Below are 17,285 nucleotides of genomic sequence, written 5' to 3'. Positions count from 1 at the left end.
ATGGACCGGTTTCCTGAGAACCTGGGTTAAAAGAGTGATGAGCAGGGGGAGAGATTCCATCAGGACATGAAAGAGATGGAGACCAGGTATCAGGGTCGCTGGGACACAGTCATGATGGCTGACTACTGTTGGTCTCTGAAGAGAGACCTCCCTGCTGCTGAGCATTCCAGGAGTTCCAAGAAATGGAAGTTCAAGCCCTTAAGTTTGAAAAATGGTGAAGCAACATGCAATTTACGTGCACTTACCTTTATCAATGCCCACCATTCCGTTTACAGTAAACCTGACCTGATGGAGACAAATGGATGCCATTTCCTGATTCAGCAATGCAAAAATACCCTAAATCAGTTGTAGAAATCTAGACAACAATCAAAAAGTAAAAAATTGTTGCCCAGTGTTATTTACTTCCTCTAAAAGATCTTTATATGTCAACCAATTTGAATCCATATTTTTTCTTTTTACTGCCTCTGCCTCCATTGGTGACAACCACCATGGGGTTTTTGGTTCTAATAATTTTTTGTTCCTTTCCCAAACTTCATATAAGGCTTTCCTAATAATGTGATTTAGAAATCCATTGTGGATTTTTGTTTTATTATAATCTAGGTAGCCGTGCCACCCCACTATATTATCCCAGCCCTCAATATCCAATAATTTAGTATTCTTCAAGATCATCCATTCCTTAAGCCAGACCAGGCAGGCAGCTTCGTAGTGGATGCTAAAATCTGGCATCCCAAACCCTCCTTTGTTTTTGGTTTTTGCTAATAGTTTAAATTTAATTCTGGTTTTTTTGCCCTGCCACATGTATTTTGCCAAATAGCTGTGCCATTCCTTAAAACAATTTAAGCCATTAAGAACCAGAATTGATTGAAAAGGGAACAGCATTTTTGGTAAAACTACCATCTTGATTGTAGAAATTCATCCCCACAACGTGAGTTTTAATTTACTCCAGATTTCTAAGTCTTTCCTAATTTTGTTCCATACCTTAATATAAATGTCTTTCTGTAAATTAATGTTTTTCACGGTTATCCGAATTCCTAAATACTTTACTCTGTTAGTAATTTTAAGTCCTGTTTCTATTTCTAACTTTACTTTTTCTTGTATATCTATTTTTTTTACCAGGAGTTTTGTTTTTTGTTTTTTAATTTTGAATCGTGATAATTGTCCAAACGCCTTTCTTTTTCCTTCCCTTCCCATTTATTATAATAATTTTTATTGATTTTCTTTCTTACAACAAATATCCATCACCATCACTAAATCTTCCTATATCTCATCATAGTCTTTCAATTTTAACTTTCCTTCTTGTTCTATTAGTAATTCTCTGTATGTTGGCCGTATTCCTTTCATTGTTGACATGTTAAGTGATAGTGCTTCAATGGATGATAGTCACCATGGAGTTTGGGGTTACAATAATTATTTGTATTTTCCCCATACCTTTATTAAAAACTTATTATAGTATTGTCGAGTCCTTTATGTACTCCCCCCCCCCATACCACAAGTATGCATGCCCACCAAATATGCTGTCATGTCCTTCCAGTTCTATTGCCTCTTCTTTCTCCAATTTAATCCAATCCCAAATCCGAGTATGACAAGCTGCTTCATAGTAAATTTTGAGATCTGGAAGGTAAAAGCCTCCCCTTTCTTTTAAGTCTGAGTTTTGTATTTTATTCTTGGCCTTGTTTTTTCCAATATTACTACAATACTCTAGAGCAGCCTTTTTCAACCTGTGGGCCCCCAGATGTTGCTGAACTACAACTCCCATCACCCCTAGCTAGCATGGCCAGAGCTCAGGGATGATGGGAGTTGTAGTCCAACATCTGGGGACCCACAGGTTGAGAACTGCTGCTGTAGAGGGTTTTCTGTTGTAAATATTAGATTGTCTGTGAAGGCTCTTACCTTATAGGCCCTTTGTCCAACTTTAATTCCTTATATTCTAGGGTCTTCTCTGGTTGCATTCAGATAAACTTCCAGAAGTGTGATAAAGAGGAGAGGAGAAAGAGGGCAGCCCTGTCTTGTTCCCTTAGAGATATTTAAAGCTTCTGATGTTTCACCATTTATAATTAGTCTGACCTTTTGGGAATTATAAATCGCTTTTATACCACTACATATTTTCTCACCCAAACTCATCATTTCCAAAGTTTTTTGCATGAATGCCCCCAAAACATTATCCAATGCTTTCTCCGCATCCACCAAGATCAGGGCAGCCTTTTTATCTGGTCTCATTTCTAGGTATTCTATTGTATCTACTAACAATCTTACGTTGCTGTAAATTTGTTTCTCCATAGTAAACCTGACTTTATTAATCTTTATTAATCTTTCTTAATGAATCTTGCCAGGATCTTTTTCAATTTATTGGCTATTTTTTTTGCAAATAATTTATAATCTGAATTTAGAAGTGAGATTGGTCTATAATTTTTAATTTACTCTAAATTGGATCCATATTTAAGTATCAATGTAATTAGGGCCTTTTGCCATGATTCTGGCACTTGTCCTCCTTCTAAAATTTTGTTCATTATTTTTTCTAACACTGGTAATATGGTCTCTTCCAATTTTTTGTAATTCATTAAAGAAATACCATCTGGACCAGGGACTTTACCATTATTAGAAGTCACAATTCCTTCTTTTATTTCATTTATATTAATAGGGGCATTTAAGTATTTCTATTCTTTCTCTTATTTTTGCCAGTCTATTGTTTATTTTTTTAAAAATCCTATTTTTTTCGTCAAGTTCTTCCAGCTCACTTCCATTTCTGTTGCTGTTTTGCAGCAGATTTAGTTAATGTGAAAGCACAAAAGAACCACAAAAAATATTGAGGCAGGTTACACATTTATTCCAGTTCAGTCTTTGGTTACTGACATTTCTATCCCACAACCCTATCCACCTAGCAGACTGCCTCTCTCCCCTGGCCCTACAAGCCCATCAGTAACATTTTCTGCAGAGAAACTGGGGATTGTTCCATGACAGTTGTCACTTGCTGACAATGCAGAAGGAGGCCACCTTGGTGCGCCCAGAAGATACCAGATGTTGGTTGTAGTTACGTCTATACAAAGTGCATAGCCTTTGACCCTCCATAGAGAAATGTGGAGGAATGAGGAGCCTGACTAGCTGAACAGAAGGAAATGTACCCTGGTAAGCTTCTGTCGATTCTTGAGGGGGCTTTGTATCATTTAACTTCAAAATGTGGAAAATGTTTGTGGGGCCTCCTCCTCCCCCTGTTGCTTCTGATGAGTGGCGCCCTGGATATCTGCCCCAAACGTTTGCCTGGATGGTAGCAGGATGGGAGAAATCAAGTGCCCAGAATCAAAAAAGAAAAGTATTTTCTGCATCTTTCTTGATTGAAATGGGTATGTCTGAAACCTTAGATGAAGTTCATGTTGACAGTATCAAAACTGCTATTCATAACCCAGTTAATATATTTATTACTTCTGATATAAAGAATCTATCCTTCAGAGAAATAAGGTGATATTCCATACAATATAATTCCGTCCCAAACAAACACTTTAACCAGATAAACTTGTTTCTGGGAGGTGGGGCAAGATGCTGAAGGAATCTATTCTATCTGGGGGGTGGGGAGGAACCTCAATGCACCCAGAATATTCCAGTTGTGGGTTGTAGTTTCATCTATACAAAGTGCATAGCCTTTGCCCCTCCATAAAGAAAGAAATGGGGGGGAGACAAGAGCTGGAATAGCTGACCAGAAGGAAAGGTAACCTGGGAACTTCATGTAGATTGACCACCCCAGCTCCCTGAGCCCAAGAAAAGACCAGTCCAGGGAGGCAGGTGAGCATTACAGCTAAACCCCACATTATGCTCTCCAGCAGCTATTCCTTCAGACAGGCCTATTTCATTCAGTCTCCAGTGTGTCCATGGGTGGGTGTGTTTTACGTTTCATTTCCCCCCTTCCTTGCAGTCCTGACAAAAATCAAACCTCCACGCCAATGCTTTCAGCCCCAGAAGAAGGGGTCCTCTTGGTGTCAAGGGAGGGGGGGGGTCCAAGGGAGCATCTGGAGCCCTGCCTTCCCTTCTGTCGCTGGGCCCTTCCCCTCCTCTCTCTGCCATCCCAGGGCCACTCTTGACTCCCCAGCAGGAGACGGGATCTGTATGTGATGGTGAGATGTCCTGGCTGGTTGAAGGACCACTTCCTGTTTTCTGCAGCTCCATCCTTCTTTCTCATGCAAGGTGGAGTCATGAAGCAGGTGAAGACTGAGCACACCTAAGGGCGACATGGGGGGGGTATATTCTGCTTAACCTTTCCCCATCTGCTCCTTTTCTGGATCAAAATCCCCAGCTCATCTGTCTAGCTCTTGGTGCTGCTGCTGCATGTCAGTGTTCCTGTGTGTCTGGAGTGTTTCTTTGAAGAAAATACAGGACACTGCAAAAGACCCTGTAATGTAAACAGGGAGACTTCTGTCCAGGAGATTTCTGTATAAAAAATTCTTTGCTAAGGTGGAAGTGGGGACTAAGTGTTATGTATTGAAGTTCTCACCCTGGCCTCCAGGGGTATTGTGTGTATAGTTTTCACTCAGGTCCACGTCAGTTAATTTAGGTGGGAAACCCTGGGTGGTGGTTGTTACAATGTTGACAGCCAGCTGCCTATAAAAGCGGGCCGGCTGAGCTCAGTTCAGTTCCAACTTACTATAAAGAACCACTTGGAGAAATCTCTGCGTTGTCTGCTATGTCCACCCACAATTTAATACTAAGTGAGGTTGGAGTGGAACCATGTTTGCATGAACATGAGAAGGCAAAATATGTTCTCCATTTAAATATTTATTAAAATAATTTATTCAGTTACACAGAAGTGTTATTAGGCTTTTTTGTTGTAAGCTAATTCATACATTGTAAGAAGTGGGTCCTGAGACCCTTGATCCCCTTCTTTAAAATACCATCTGAACAAAATTGGTGAAGCAGTAAAGTTTATTGAGGACAATAGGTAAAGGTAAAGGGACCCCTGACCATTAGGTCCAGTTGTGCACGACTGTGGGGTTGCGGCACTCATCTCGCTTTACTGGCCAAGGGAGCCGGCGTACAGCTTCCGGGTCATGTGGCCAGCATGACTAAGCCGCTTATGGCAAACCAGAGCAGTGCACGGAAACGCCGTTTACTTTCCTGCTGTAGCGGTAAGTATTAAAAAAAAATTAAAGTCTTATATATATATATAATGAATGTTCCTAAATATACCAACCAAGCACGTACATAGATATGTGGACCAGATGTCTGGAGCAGCACAGGAAGACCGTCCTGAAACCATTTTGACTCCCAAACTGACCAAATGTTTTCCCTGCAAGGAGGGAGGGGGTGAAGGAACCTTCCCGTTCTCTCAGAAATTGGGTAATCACCGTCTCAAAAATGGCCAGACTACCAGGAAAGGCAGTCAGATAAGGCATAATCTGATAACCTGGCACACAGGAAAAACAACAACATTCAAATTTCTGTTGTAGATCGCCTTTCCTGTGATGTACGTATGATGTTTGTGGGGGGTGGTCTTGGGGTACGCCTCTTTTGTGATGTATGTATGATGTATGGAGGGGTGGTCTTGAGCTCCAGGGCAGGAAATTTAAATGATGTGTATAAGGGCAGGCACACCTTTGTTCGGGGTCCTCCTCCATTCTCCTGCGTGTGAAGGGAGCACCCTGTTGCAACAGTTCAATAAAGATCAGGCTTACTAGCTGCTTTGCTTCTCAATATTCTCTGGTTGGCCTCTGTTATTTTCTCCAACTGATGCAGAACCTACAAAGGACTCTACAACGGCTCTTGTGTCCCCCCCATAAGGGAATAAGGGCAGATTTTATGTTCTTGCACTTTGTACCTATTTATGTTCCTATTTATGTTCTTGCACTTTGTGCTTTCGAATTGCTAGGTTGGCAGGAGCAGAGACAGAGCAACGGGAGCTCACGTCATTGCAGGGATTCAAACTGCCAACCTTCTGATCGGCAAGCCCTAGGCTCTGGGGTTTAACCCACAGCGCCACCTGCGTCCCTTGTTGAGGACAATACGTTCTTGCAAAAGCGGGGAGCCAAAGCAGGCACAGTCCATCTGGGGTAAAGTATGAGCTTATATCCCCTATGCACACGTTCCCTCCCTCTTATCTCCATTGGTTGGGTGCTGCAAGGTTTTCCTTCCCCCAATTATCAAATAACAGACAAGAGGCTGAGCGGGGAGAGAAACTTCTCCTTCCTCCTCTGAGTTGCCTCCACTTCCGGCTTCACCAGCAGAGATAAAATCGGAGCTTGCAAAGGAGGGAGGGAAGGAGGCGGGAAGCGGGGCTGCATCCTGCGGAGGAGGAGGAGGGGGCTTCTTCCTAATCAAGCCTCCTAATTAAGCGCCCTCACTCCCTGCCTCCCGCGCGGGGGCTCCCATTCCCGCCCCCGCTGCCCGGGATGTCGGGTGAGTGCAAAGCCAATGGCGGGGAAGGAGGGAAGGGGCTTTGCGAGGGGGTCCAGGATGAGAAGCCCCCGGGTGGGGAGGAGGGAAGGGAGCTCTTTTCTTAAAGGGGGCCTGGAAGGGGGGGAGAAGCTTCCTCCTGCAGGGATCTGGTGCAAAGGGAGTTGCAGGGAAGGAGAGGGGAGAGGGGTGGGCATTGCTGGCCAGGATCGCCTTAATAGTATAAATTAAATTTAATATTTATACCCCAGCAGAAGACCCCTCGGAGGAGGGCCTTATCTTTAGGCAACAGGCGAAAGCATTGCTCTTCTCCCAGGCGTTTGGCTCATTAAACAATCTATGGACTTCACAACTGAATTGGGGGGGGGGGTGTTGTTTTTATTTCTTACTCTGCTATGCATCTCTGTATTTTTCTCTTGTAAGCTGCCCTGTGATCCTTGCAGGAAGGGCAGTATAGAAATGTGAAGAATAGCTGTAAAAATAGGAAGCCCTCTTGCGTTCAAGGGGGGGGGGGATTCGGAGAAAGTCTCTGATAAGCAAGGATGGGCTTAGGAGGGAATAATATTAACAAGAATAAGAGTAAAATAAAAATAAATAATTCATTGCTTGCCCCCTGCCCATCTGACTGTGTTGTCTCAGCAAAAACATCAAAAAATGTAAAACATCGGAAACTTTCCTGTAGAGGGCTGCTATCATAAGACTACTGTTTTGTAGAAATGGTCCGCAAATATAAAGAAATGCCCTCTTTAAGGAATCCCGTGGTGTAAACGTGTATGTTGTCCTCTAGGTCCAAACACATAGTAAGAGCAAGCAGTGCTCCAAAGTGCTTCTCTTGTGAACTTGCCATCTACCGTATTTTTCGCACGATTGGACGCACCGGACCATAGGACGCACCTAGCTTTTGGGGGGGGGGGAAATAAAGGAAAAAAAATTCCCCTTTATTTCCCCCCCAAAAGCAGGTCAGGGAAACCGAACCAGGCCGAGGAACAGCGGGATAGTGGCGCTGCGCCTCCCTGCTGTCCCCCAAGCTTGTGGGGCTGGCCGATGTCTGTCCGGCGGGCGGGGAGCTCTGCTTCATGGCGCCCCACCCGCCAGGCAGCAGGCTGCTATCCGCAGCGTGGGGAGCCCTGTGGGGAACTCCTGCAAGCCTCCCCACTCTGCGGATGTCTGCCTGGCGCGAGGGGCGCTCTGCTTCAGGGCGCCCCACCCGCCAGGCAGCAGGCTGCTATCCGCAGCGTGGGGAGCCCTGTGGGGAACTCCTGCAAGCCTCCCCACTCTGCGGATGTCTGCCTGGCGCGAGGGGCGCTCTGCTTCAGGGCGCCCCACCCGCCAGGCAGCAGGCTGCTATCCGCAGCGTGGGGAGCCCTGTGGGGAACTCCTGCAAGCCTCCCCACTCTGCGGATGTCTGCCTGGCGCGAGGGGCGCTCTGCTTCAGGGCGCCCCACCCGCCAGGCAGCAGGCTGCTATCCGCAGCGTGGGGAGCCCTGTGGGGAACTCCTGCAAGCCTCCCCACTCTGCGGATGTCTGCCTGGCACGAGGGGCGCTCTGCTTCAGGGCGCCCCACCCGCCAGGCAGCAGGCTGCTATCCGCAGCGTGAGGAGCCCTGTGGGGAACTCCTGCAAGCCTCCCCACGCTGCGGATGTGTTCCCGAAGCGCCTGGAGCTCTGCTTTCAGGGCGCCCGGCGCTCCGGGAAGCAGGCTGCTATCCGCAGCCTAGACACGGCTAGCGGAGCGCTAATCCCGAAGCCCCAAGCTTCGGGATTAGCGCGGCGCTTCGCTAGCCCTGGGAGAGCCCCGCGACGTCGCGGGGCTCTCCCAGGGCTAGCGAGACCTTGCCGGCACCCAGAAGCTTGGGGCGCGCTGAGCTCCGCGCGCCCCAAGCTTCGGGATTAGCGCGGCGCTCCGCTAGCCGCGGCTAGCGGATAGCTTCCTGAAGCCTGGAGAGCGAGAGGGGTCGGTGCGCACCGACCCCTCTCACTCTCCAGGCTTCAGCGAAAGCCTGCATTCGCTCCATAGGACGCACACACATTTTCCCTAGCTTTTTAGGAGGGAAAAAGTGCGTCCTATGGTGCAAAAAATACGGTAAGTTGTTTACTCCTGACCAAAGCTCCTGTTTCCCAAAAGGACTGGAGGGGGGAGGTCTCCTCACCACTTTTAACCCACCCCACCCCCACTGCATGGAAGGCAGGTGACGTGTTCATTCACAATCCCAGTAAACCATGTGTGTATCTGCAGTGAACCAGGCGCTGCAACTCCTTCCCCTCTCACTGGGCTGCTGCAAGAAAAGGCAGCAGAGGAGGAAACGGATGGGTTTGAAGGCTCTTCCTGCCTCTCTCCCCTGAGGAACAAGAGCAAAGGGTGTTTGGAGGGCAGAGGAGGAGGCAGCGAGGGCAGAGGGAGCAGTGGGCGGATCCCCCGCCTCTCCCAGGGGGTCCAGATGCAAGCAAGGGGCTTCCTTCTCAATGCAAGGGCCACCCATGTATTCAGAGCAGTCCTTTGCAGATGAACTCTTAAGTTCCATGGGATCTACTCTCAGGCCACTAATGTACATACCATGCCAGCCTTAGGAAGGGAGGCGGGACAGGCAGGTGAAAGGAATTGCCAAAGGTGTTTGAAAATGGGTGGGGGCTCTTGGGAAGGGGGTGCCCAGTTGGGGCTTCTCCAGGGGCACCAGAATGTCTTGGGCAGGAGAATCCCTGCAGGGGCTCTCAGACTCCCTTGGCTTCTTTTTCCCTCCCTCCCTCCCAGGAAGCTGCAACTTGCTCTGGATTCTGCGCTCCTCAGGAAGCTGAACCTGCAAACCTAGCTGAGACTGAACCTGCAATCCTGGCCAGGATGGAAGGAGAAAGATGGACGGTTGACCTGGTCAGGCTGTCTCCTGCATCCCTCCCCACAACCTCTGAGCATTCCCTCCCAAGACCCTTGGAGAAATCTGGTGAGTTCCAGGGGAGAGGAGATGGGGACAGGGATAGATGGAAGGTGGAGGGAGAAAGAGGAAAAGATGGAGAGGAGACAAATGGAAGGAAGTTCCTGACAGGAAGAAGGAAGGGGTGAGGCCTTCTCCGAAGCAGCTCTTTGTTTCTTGAATCTCTTTCATCAAGTAGTGGGGGCAGATTTTCTCCCTCCAGGATTTTAAATCTTAGGAGTTACAGTGGTACCTCGGTTCTCAAATTTAATCGGTTTTGGAAGTCTTCCAAAACCAAAGCGTTCCAAAACCAAGGCGTGCTGTCCCGTAGAAAGTAATGCAAAATGGATTAATCCATTCCAGACTTTTAAAAACAACCCCTAAAACAGCAATTTAACATGAATTGTACTATCTAACAAGACCATTGATCTATAAAAAGAAAGCAATAATAAATGTTCTGTACCATAAAATAAGACAGTAGATGATAAAAATTAAAATTATATATTTTCTTGTACCTGCATTGATGATAGTCATTGTTTGAATGGGGAGCTTTTATCCCTTTCCACAGTCAATCATTCAATCAATCAATCATAAAACAAAAAACTAAGCCTCAGTCAAAAATGAAAAAGCCACACAAACAAAAATGCAAAAAATAGGAAAAAACTAAAGCAGCAAATGTCACCTCAGAACACTGCAACCAGAAACAGCTTGAATATTGATTGGGGGGGGCTTAAATTAGCTGTCCAAGGGAACAAATGGGATGAAAAAAACCTTGATTACGATGGAGACGACTTAAATTAGCTGCTCAAGGGTAAAACGGAATGAAAAAAAGCCTTAATTAGGATGGGGGGCACTTAAATTTGCTGCACAACAGTAAAAATGGAGCTCAGGAGCACGTTCGGTTTCCGCGGCAAACTTCAAAAACAGGAACACCTATTTCTGGGTTTGCAAATGATGAATCAACAGAAGCATAGTCAATCTATGGACTTCCCCTTTTTTTGAAATATTTTTATTGGTTTTTACAAATACAAGTTTACATCAAAAACAGTTGATATAATGTTTTTATAGCATTTTAAATGACGGGTCCCGATTTTTTTGCAAAGCAGAGGATCGCTTCTGCGCACGCACACGGCGCAATAGAGTGCTTCTACGCGTGCGAGTGGCGGAACCCGGAAAAATACCAGAGGGTTACGTAACATGAGGTACCACTGTATAGATACATTCTCCACAGTTCTCATTTATCTAAAGTGTCCATAAACTTATTTACAAGTGATTCCTAAAGTCCAGCTAACGTTTTGATTTGCGTGCAGTAATCTCATAGGTAAGTTATAAAATTTCCCCATTCTTTTTTAAAGTCCTTGTTTTCTTGATTCCTGAGTCTCATGGCTAATTTTGCCATTTTGGCAGAGTCCAGCAGTTTAGCTCACCATTCTTCCCTAGTTCAGATTATTGCATCTTCCCATCTTTGAGATAATAACATCTGTGCAGCTGTTGTCGCATACATAGTCTTTCCTGGTCTTTTGGGATCTCAGTACCTGTAATTCCAAATAAATAAACTTCTAGTTTCTTAACAAAATTTATTTTAAACATTTTTTTCCAATTCATTATATACCATTTCCCAAAATGATACTGTTATTTTACATAACCACCACATATAGCAAAAGGTACCCACTTCCTCTTTGAAGTGACCTGTTCATCCTTTGTATGCCATTCTAGGAGCAAGTTATACATTTTAGACATTTTTTTTTTATGTTACTTCTCTAATTCTTTGGAGCGTAGCTACACGTTCCTCCAGTTGCTGGACTTTGTCTTCTAAGAGGGCAATCAACATACAATTGCTGCAGGTAAAGCTGCCTGCAACCTTTGGCAAGATGGCAAACATTGCGCAGGAACTTCTTTTTCTATTACACATTGTTATCCATCTTATTTAGTATTTCAGTGTTTGAAACTGAACTTGTTTATTCCAATAGGAGTTCTGATTTTTCGATATGGTTTTGCAAGTATCTTTTAAACACCTTCCAGTCCCTATCTATCTACTCTTTTGAGATCCTTCCAATTTCTCCCATTGTTTTGGATATATTGTAGGACTCCAATAATTTGGCAAGCCACTCTATTTTTGTCAATACAATACCACTTTTCCAGTTTTTCGCACTCAATAGCCTTGCGGCTACTGTTGCGTATAAATATAAGGTCTTGTCTTCTTCCTTTAGGCTTCCTGGTACTATTCCCAATAGAAAATCTTCTGGTGTTTTCCTAAATGAATATCTAAACTTTTTTTTTCATTTCATTATATATTATTTCCCAAAATTGTTTGATGTTTAAACAATTCCACTATATATGTATCATAGTACCTTTTCCAGTGTTGCATCGCCAACAGACATCGCTACAATTTTTATTCGTTTTTGTTATTCTTTCAGGTGTTAAATACCATCTATGTTGTACTTTGAGGTAATTTTCTTTCAGTATATAACACATCGGGAATTTCATATCTTCTTTCCACAATTTTTCCCATTGTTCAAACATAATATTTTCCCCAATATCTTGCGCCCATTTAATCATTGATGCTTTAACCAATTCATCCTTTGTTTCCCACTCTAAGATCAGATTATACAATTTAGATATATTATTTGATTTTTCTTGTAATAAATATTTATCGAATTTTGATATTTCTTTTTCAAATCCTAGCTTTTTGTCTTTCGCTAATCTATACTTAATTTGAATATATTGGAACCAATCACTAATATGAGCTTTAATTTCTGTATAATCCTTTAATTCCAATTCTCTGTTTGTTTCCTTTAATATAGGTAACCCAATTTTATTTCATATTTAATTTTTTCACTGCGACAATTTCTGCTGGCGATGCCCACCAGGGAGTTTTTGGTTCTAGGAGTCTTTTATATTTCTCCCATATCTTATATATCTTATATATAGACTTTCTGACTATATGCCCTAGGAAGCCTTTATGTACTTTGACTTTTTTATCTATTAGATAGGCATGCCATCCAAATCTCGTCTCTACTCTGTCTAAATCCAATACATCCGAGTCATCTAATTTGATCCATTCTTTTAGCCAGGTCAGACCCACCGCATCATGATATAACTCCATGTCTGGGAGACCAAATCCTCCTCTCTCCTTCTTATCTATCATTATTTTGTGTTTTATTCTTGGCTTTTTCCCTGACCATACGAATTTAGCCAAATCTCTTTTCCAGTTATTAAAACATTTATCTCCTCCTAGTATTGAGATACTTTGAAATAAAAACATCATCCTTGGTAATATGTTCATCTTTATTGCCGATATTTTCCCTAGTAAGGAAAGATTTAATTTCCCCCATACTGCAAGTCATTTTTTATTTCATTCCATGTTTTCCTATAGTTCTCATTACTTAAGTCTATAGTGTTTGTTGTTAAATTTATTCCAAGATACCTTATTTTCTTTTTAATTTCCAATCCTGTAATTTCACTTTATCTTTTTTTTTCCATATTTTTCACTAGTATTTTGCTTTTCCCATAGTTTAATTTGTATCCTGCTAATCTGCCATATTCGTTTATGCATTCCAATATTCTAGGTGTACATTGTAGGGGATTTTCTGTTGTGATCATAACATCATCTGCAAAGGCTCTTAACTTGTATCTTTTTTCACCAACTGCTATTCCTCTTATTTGGTTGTCCTGCCTTATTTTCTTTAATAGAACCTCTAATACTATTGTAAATAACATTGGGGATAGGGGGCATCCTCGTCTTGTACCTTTAAAGATGTTGATTTCTTCTCCAAACTCTCCATTAATAATAATTTTTGCTTTCTGTTGGTCATATATTGCATTTATACCTTTTTGGAATTTTTCACCTAGACACAATTCTCTTAATAGTTTTTTCATGTCTATCTTAAAGATATTGTTTAGTTGATGGTACTGTAACCAGTCAGTTACAACTTCCCTTATCTCTTCAAAATCTTTTTATTTCAGTTGGTTTTCAACTTCAGTTAAGAGTTCTCTATAAGTCGGCCAATTACTTCTCGTATTCAATTTTTTTCAGAGATACTGCTTCCAAGGGGGAAAGCCACCAGTGTGTTTTTTACTCAAACAAATTTTTATACTTCTCCCATACCCTAAAAATTGATTTTCTTACTGTATGATTCTGAGAAGCTCTATGCACCTAGGTCTTTTCCTACAATAAATATCCATCCTATCCATTATTTGTGTCCTTCCAAATCTAAAATACAGTATCTGTGTTTTCCAATGTAATCCATTCCTGGTTGTAGCAGATACAGGATGCTTAATAATAAAGTTTCAAATCCAGCAGGGCAAAACCTCCTCTCTCTCTTACATCTGTTAATAATTTATTTTTTATCCTTGGTTTCTTCCCTTTCCAGATAAACCTAGATATATCTCCTTGCCATTTTTCAAAGCATCCTGTGTTGCCTATTGCCGGGACTGATTGGAATAAAAATAACATTTTTGGCAATACATTCATTTTTATTACTGATATTCTTCCCCAAAATGATAAATCCATTCTTCCCCATATCTCTAAAGCTCTTTTTGTTTCTTTCCACTCATTCTTGTAATTGTCTTTAAAAATATTAATATTCTTAGCTGTCAAACAAATCTCTCAGAATTTGACTTTGTTATGTATAACTAACTCTGTTTTCTGTTGTAATTCCTTTTGCCCTTGCTCCATTGTGCTTTTTACCAAAAACGTAGTCTTATTCTTGTTTAGTTTAAAGCCTCCGGCCTGCCCAATGTCCTGTATCTTTTTTTACTACCTTTGGTGGAGTATTTATGGGATCCTTTATCTGATGTCCTGGTAGAAAGCAGGCCTGCTTGTCATGAATTTTTTCTGCTAAAACACCTTTCATTCTATTGCCCAAGATATGAGCAATACTCTAAATGGACTTCTATGGACTTCCATCCTACAGGAGTGATGGCCAACAACTTGGATAGCTTGAAAAAGAGGATTAGACTGAAAGCAGAGGAAGGCAGGGGGTTCTTGTACTCAAATCCTGCTTGCTAGTTTCCCGCAGGCATTTAGTTGACAACTGTGAGAACAGGATGCTGGACTACGTGGGCCTTTGCCCAAATGAGCAGGCTCTTCTTATATTCTAATACAGACATCCCCAAACTTGGCCCTCAAGATGTTTTTGGGACTACAACTCCCATCATCCGTAGCTAACAGGATCAGTGGTCAGGGATGATGGGAATTGTAGTCCCAAAACATCTGGAGGGCCAAGTTTGGGGGTGCCTGTTCTAATATATTGTAATATTTTAACAGTTACATGTGGCATAGTAACAAAAAGTTTTACTTCTTAGTCATAGGAGAGAGTGCTACTTGAGCCTGTGATCATTTCCTCCCTGGAAAAAGAGAAATACAGGGATGTGTCTAAGAAGCCAATTCCACCTTTGATTATAAAATAATGCAGTTTATTAAGTGTGAATGGAGCTATTAAGTGTGAATCATGTGTTTTTCTTGCCATTATCTCACCTGCATTCCTAAAAGTTTGGAACATAGAGAGGACAGTGGAGAAAGGAGACGGTGTAAAAATAAGAGAAGGTGCATACTGGGATTGAAATGTGTTCAGTTCCTTTCTTGTCTTTCCTGAAAGTCTTAACAGGATTCTCTTCCCCCTCCCCCACTCCCAAACAGGTGAGGAAGACGATGGCCAGAATTCTATGGAGCCATCTGTGAATTCATTGGGAAGAACAAAGAAACAGTTTAAATGCATGGAATGTGGGATGTTCTTTAGTCACAGTGGAAGACTGAGGACACATCAACGAATTCACACGGGAGAAACCATTTAAATGTACTGACTATTGAAAGAGCTTCAGGGACAATGGAACACTTAGAAAACATCAACGAACTCACACGGGATAAACCATTTGAATGTATTGAATGTGGAAAGAGCTTCAATGATAGTGGAAACCTTAGAAGACATCAACGAACTCACACGGGGGAGAAACCATTTGAATGTATTGAATGTGGAAAGAGCTTCAATGATAGTGGAAACCTTAGAAGACATCAACGAACTCACACGGGGGAGAAACCATTTAAATGTATTGAATGTGGAAAGAGCTTCAGTCGAAATGGAACACTTAGAATACACCAACGAACTCACATAGGGGAGGCACCATTTGAATGTATTGAATGTGGAAAGTGCTTCAGTCAATATGGACAACTTAGAAGACATCAACGAACTCACACAGGAGAGAAACCATTTAAATGTATTGAATGTGGAAAGAGCTTCAATGATAGTGGAAACCTTAGACAACATCAACGAACTCACACAGGGGAGAAACCATATAAATGTATTGAATGTGGAAAGTGCTTCAGTCAATATGGACACCTTAGAAGACACCAACGAACTGACATGGGGGAGAAACCATTTGAATGTATTGAATGTGGAAAGAGCTTCAATGATAGTGGAAACCTTAGAAGACATCAACAAACTCACACGGGGGAGAAACCATTTAAATGTATAGAATGTGGAAAGAGCTTCAGTCGAAATGGAACACTTAGAATACACCAACGAACTCACACAGGGGAGAAACCATTTAAATGTATGGAATGTGGAAAGAGCTTCAATGAAAGTGGACAACTTAGAAGACATCAACGAACTCACACAGGGGAGAAACCATTTAAATGTATTGAATGTGGAAAGAGCTTCAATGATAGTGGAAACCTTAGACAACATCAACGAACTCACACAGGGGAGAAACCTTATAAATGTATTGAATGTGGAAAGTGCTTCAGTCAATATGGACACCTTAGAAGACACCAACGAACTGACATGGGGGAGAAACCATTTGAATGTATTGAATGTGGAAAGAGCTTCAATGATCGTGGAAACCTTAGAAGACATCAACGAACTCACACGGGGAAGAAACCATTTAAATGTATAGATTGTGGAAAGAGCTTCAGTGGAAATGGAACACTTAGAATACACCAACGAACTCACACAGGGGAGAAACCATTTAAATGTATGGAATGTGGAAAGAGCTTCAGTGGAAATGGAACACTTAGAATACACCAACGAACTCACACGGGGGAGAAACCATTTAAATGTATTGAATGTGGAAAGAGCTTCAGTGGAAATGGAACACTTAGAATACACCAACGAACTCACACGGGGGAGAAACCATTTAAATGTATTGAATGTGGAAAAAGCTTCAGTCAAAATGGACACCTTAGGAAACATCAACGAACTCACACGGGAGAAACCATTTAAATGTACTGAATGTGGAAAGAATGTGGAAAGAGCTTCCATCCATATAGACACCTTATAAGACACCAACTAACACATGGGGAAGAAACCATTTTAATGTATGGCATGTGGAAGGAGCTGCAGCAAAAGTAGAGCACTTAGAATACACCAACAAACTCATACAGGGGAGAAACCATTGGAACGTATTGAATGTGGGAAGAGCTTCAACAGGAAGGATAAACTTACATTACATTGGCGAACTCCCACAGGGGAGAAGCTTAAGTCAATATGGAAGCTTAGGAAACATCCGCTGACTCACATGGGGAAAACCAGATTTATGAAACTTTATGCACAAGGGCCTACAAATGAACAAGAATTAGAAGAATTTGTTAAAAAATATGGACTACCAAAGATTTCAGAACAAAATAAAAGGATTTTGAATGAAAAAATTACAGAACAAGAAATAGAGGGTGCCATTCAGAATACAAAACTGGGGAAATCACCAGGACCAGATGGTTTAACTGCAAAATACTATAAAGATCTTAAAGAATGGCTAATACAGCCATTGAAGGAAGTATGCAACCAGATACTAGAGGGGAAAAAGGCGCCCGAATCGTGGAAAGACGCATTCATCTCACTTATACCGAAGACAGAAACTGAGAAACATCAAGTTAAGAACTACCGCCCTATATCACTCTTGAATGTGGATTGTAAAATTTTTGCAGACGTTTTAGCAAAAAGATTTAAGAGAGTTTTGATGGAGGAGATTCATAAGAACCAAACAGGCTTTCTCCCAGGGAGACATATGT

General features: G+C 42.3%; 1 protein-coding gene and 1 long non-coding RNA gene across 2 annotated transcripts in view; both read left to right on the top strand.

Annotated features, from left to right (window-relative positions):
* The window catches only part of LOC309365332, a 37,779-nt gene that overhangs the window by 17,850 nt on the left and 2,644 nt on the right, over window positions 1-17,285 (top strand). The window lies entirely within an intron of this gene.
* LOC309361152 (uncharacterized protein) lies at window positions 5,875-16,758 on the top strand (the record flags this gene model as incomplete). The annotated part of the gene is made up of 3 exons (XM_081896116.1): window positions 5,875-6,378; window positions 14,922-15,596; window positions 16,746-16,758. The coding sequence occupies exons 2-3, from the start codon at window positions 15,109-15,111 to the stop codon at window positions 16,756-16,758; spliced, it is 501 nt and encodes a 166-aa protein (XP_081752242.1). The 5' UTR covers window positions 5,875-6,378; window positions 14,922-15,108.

Source organism: Podarcis melisellensis, assembly GCF_964234715.1.
Source record: "Podarcis melisellensis genome assembly, chromosome: 2".
Taxonomy (NCBI): domain Eukaryota; kingdom Metazoa; phylum Chordata; class Lepidosauria; order Squamata; family Lacertidae; genus Podarcis; species Podarcis melisellensis.
Note: the sequence above shows the minus strand (reverse complement) of the source record. Positions and strands in the feature narration are given on the sequence as shown.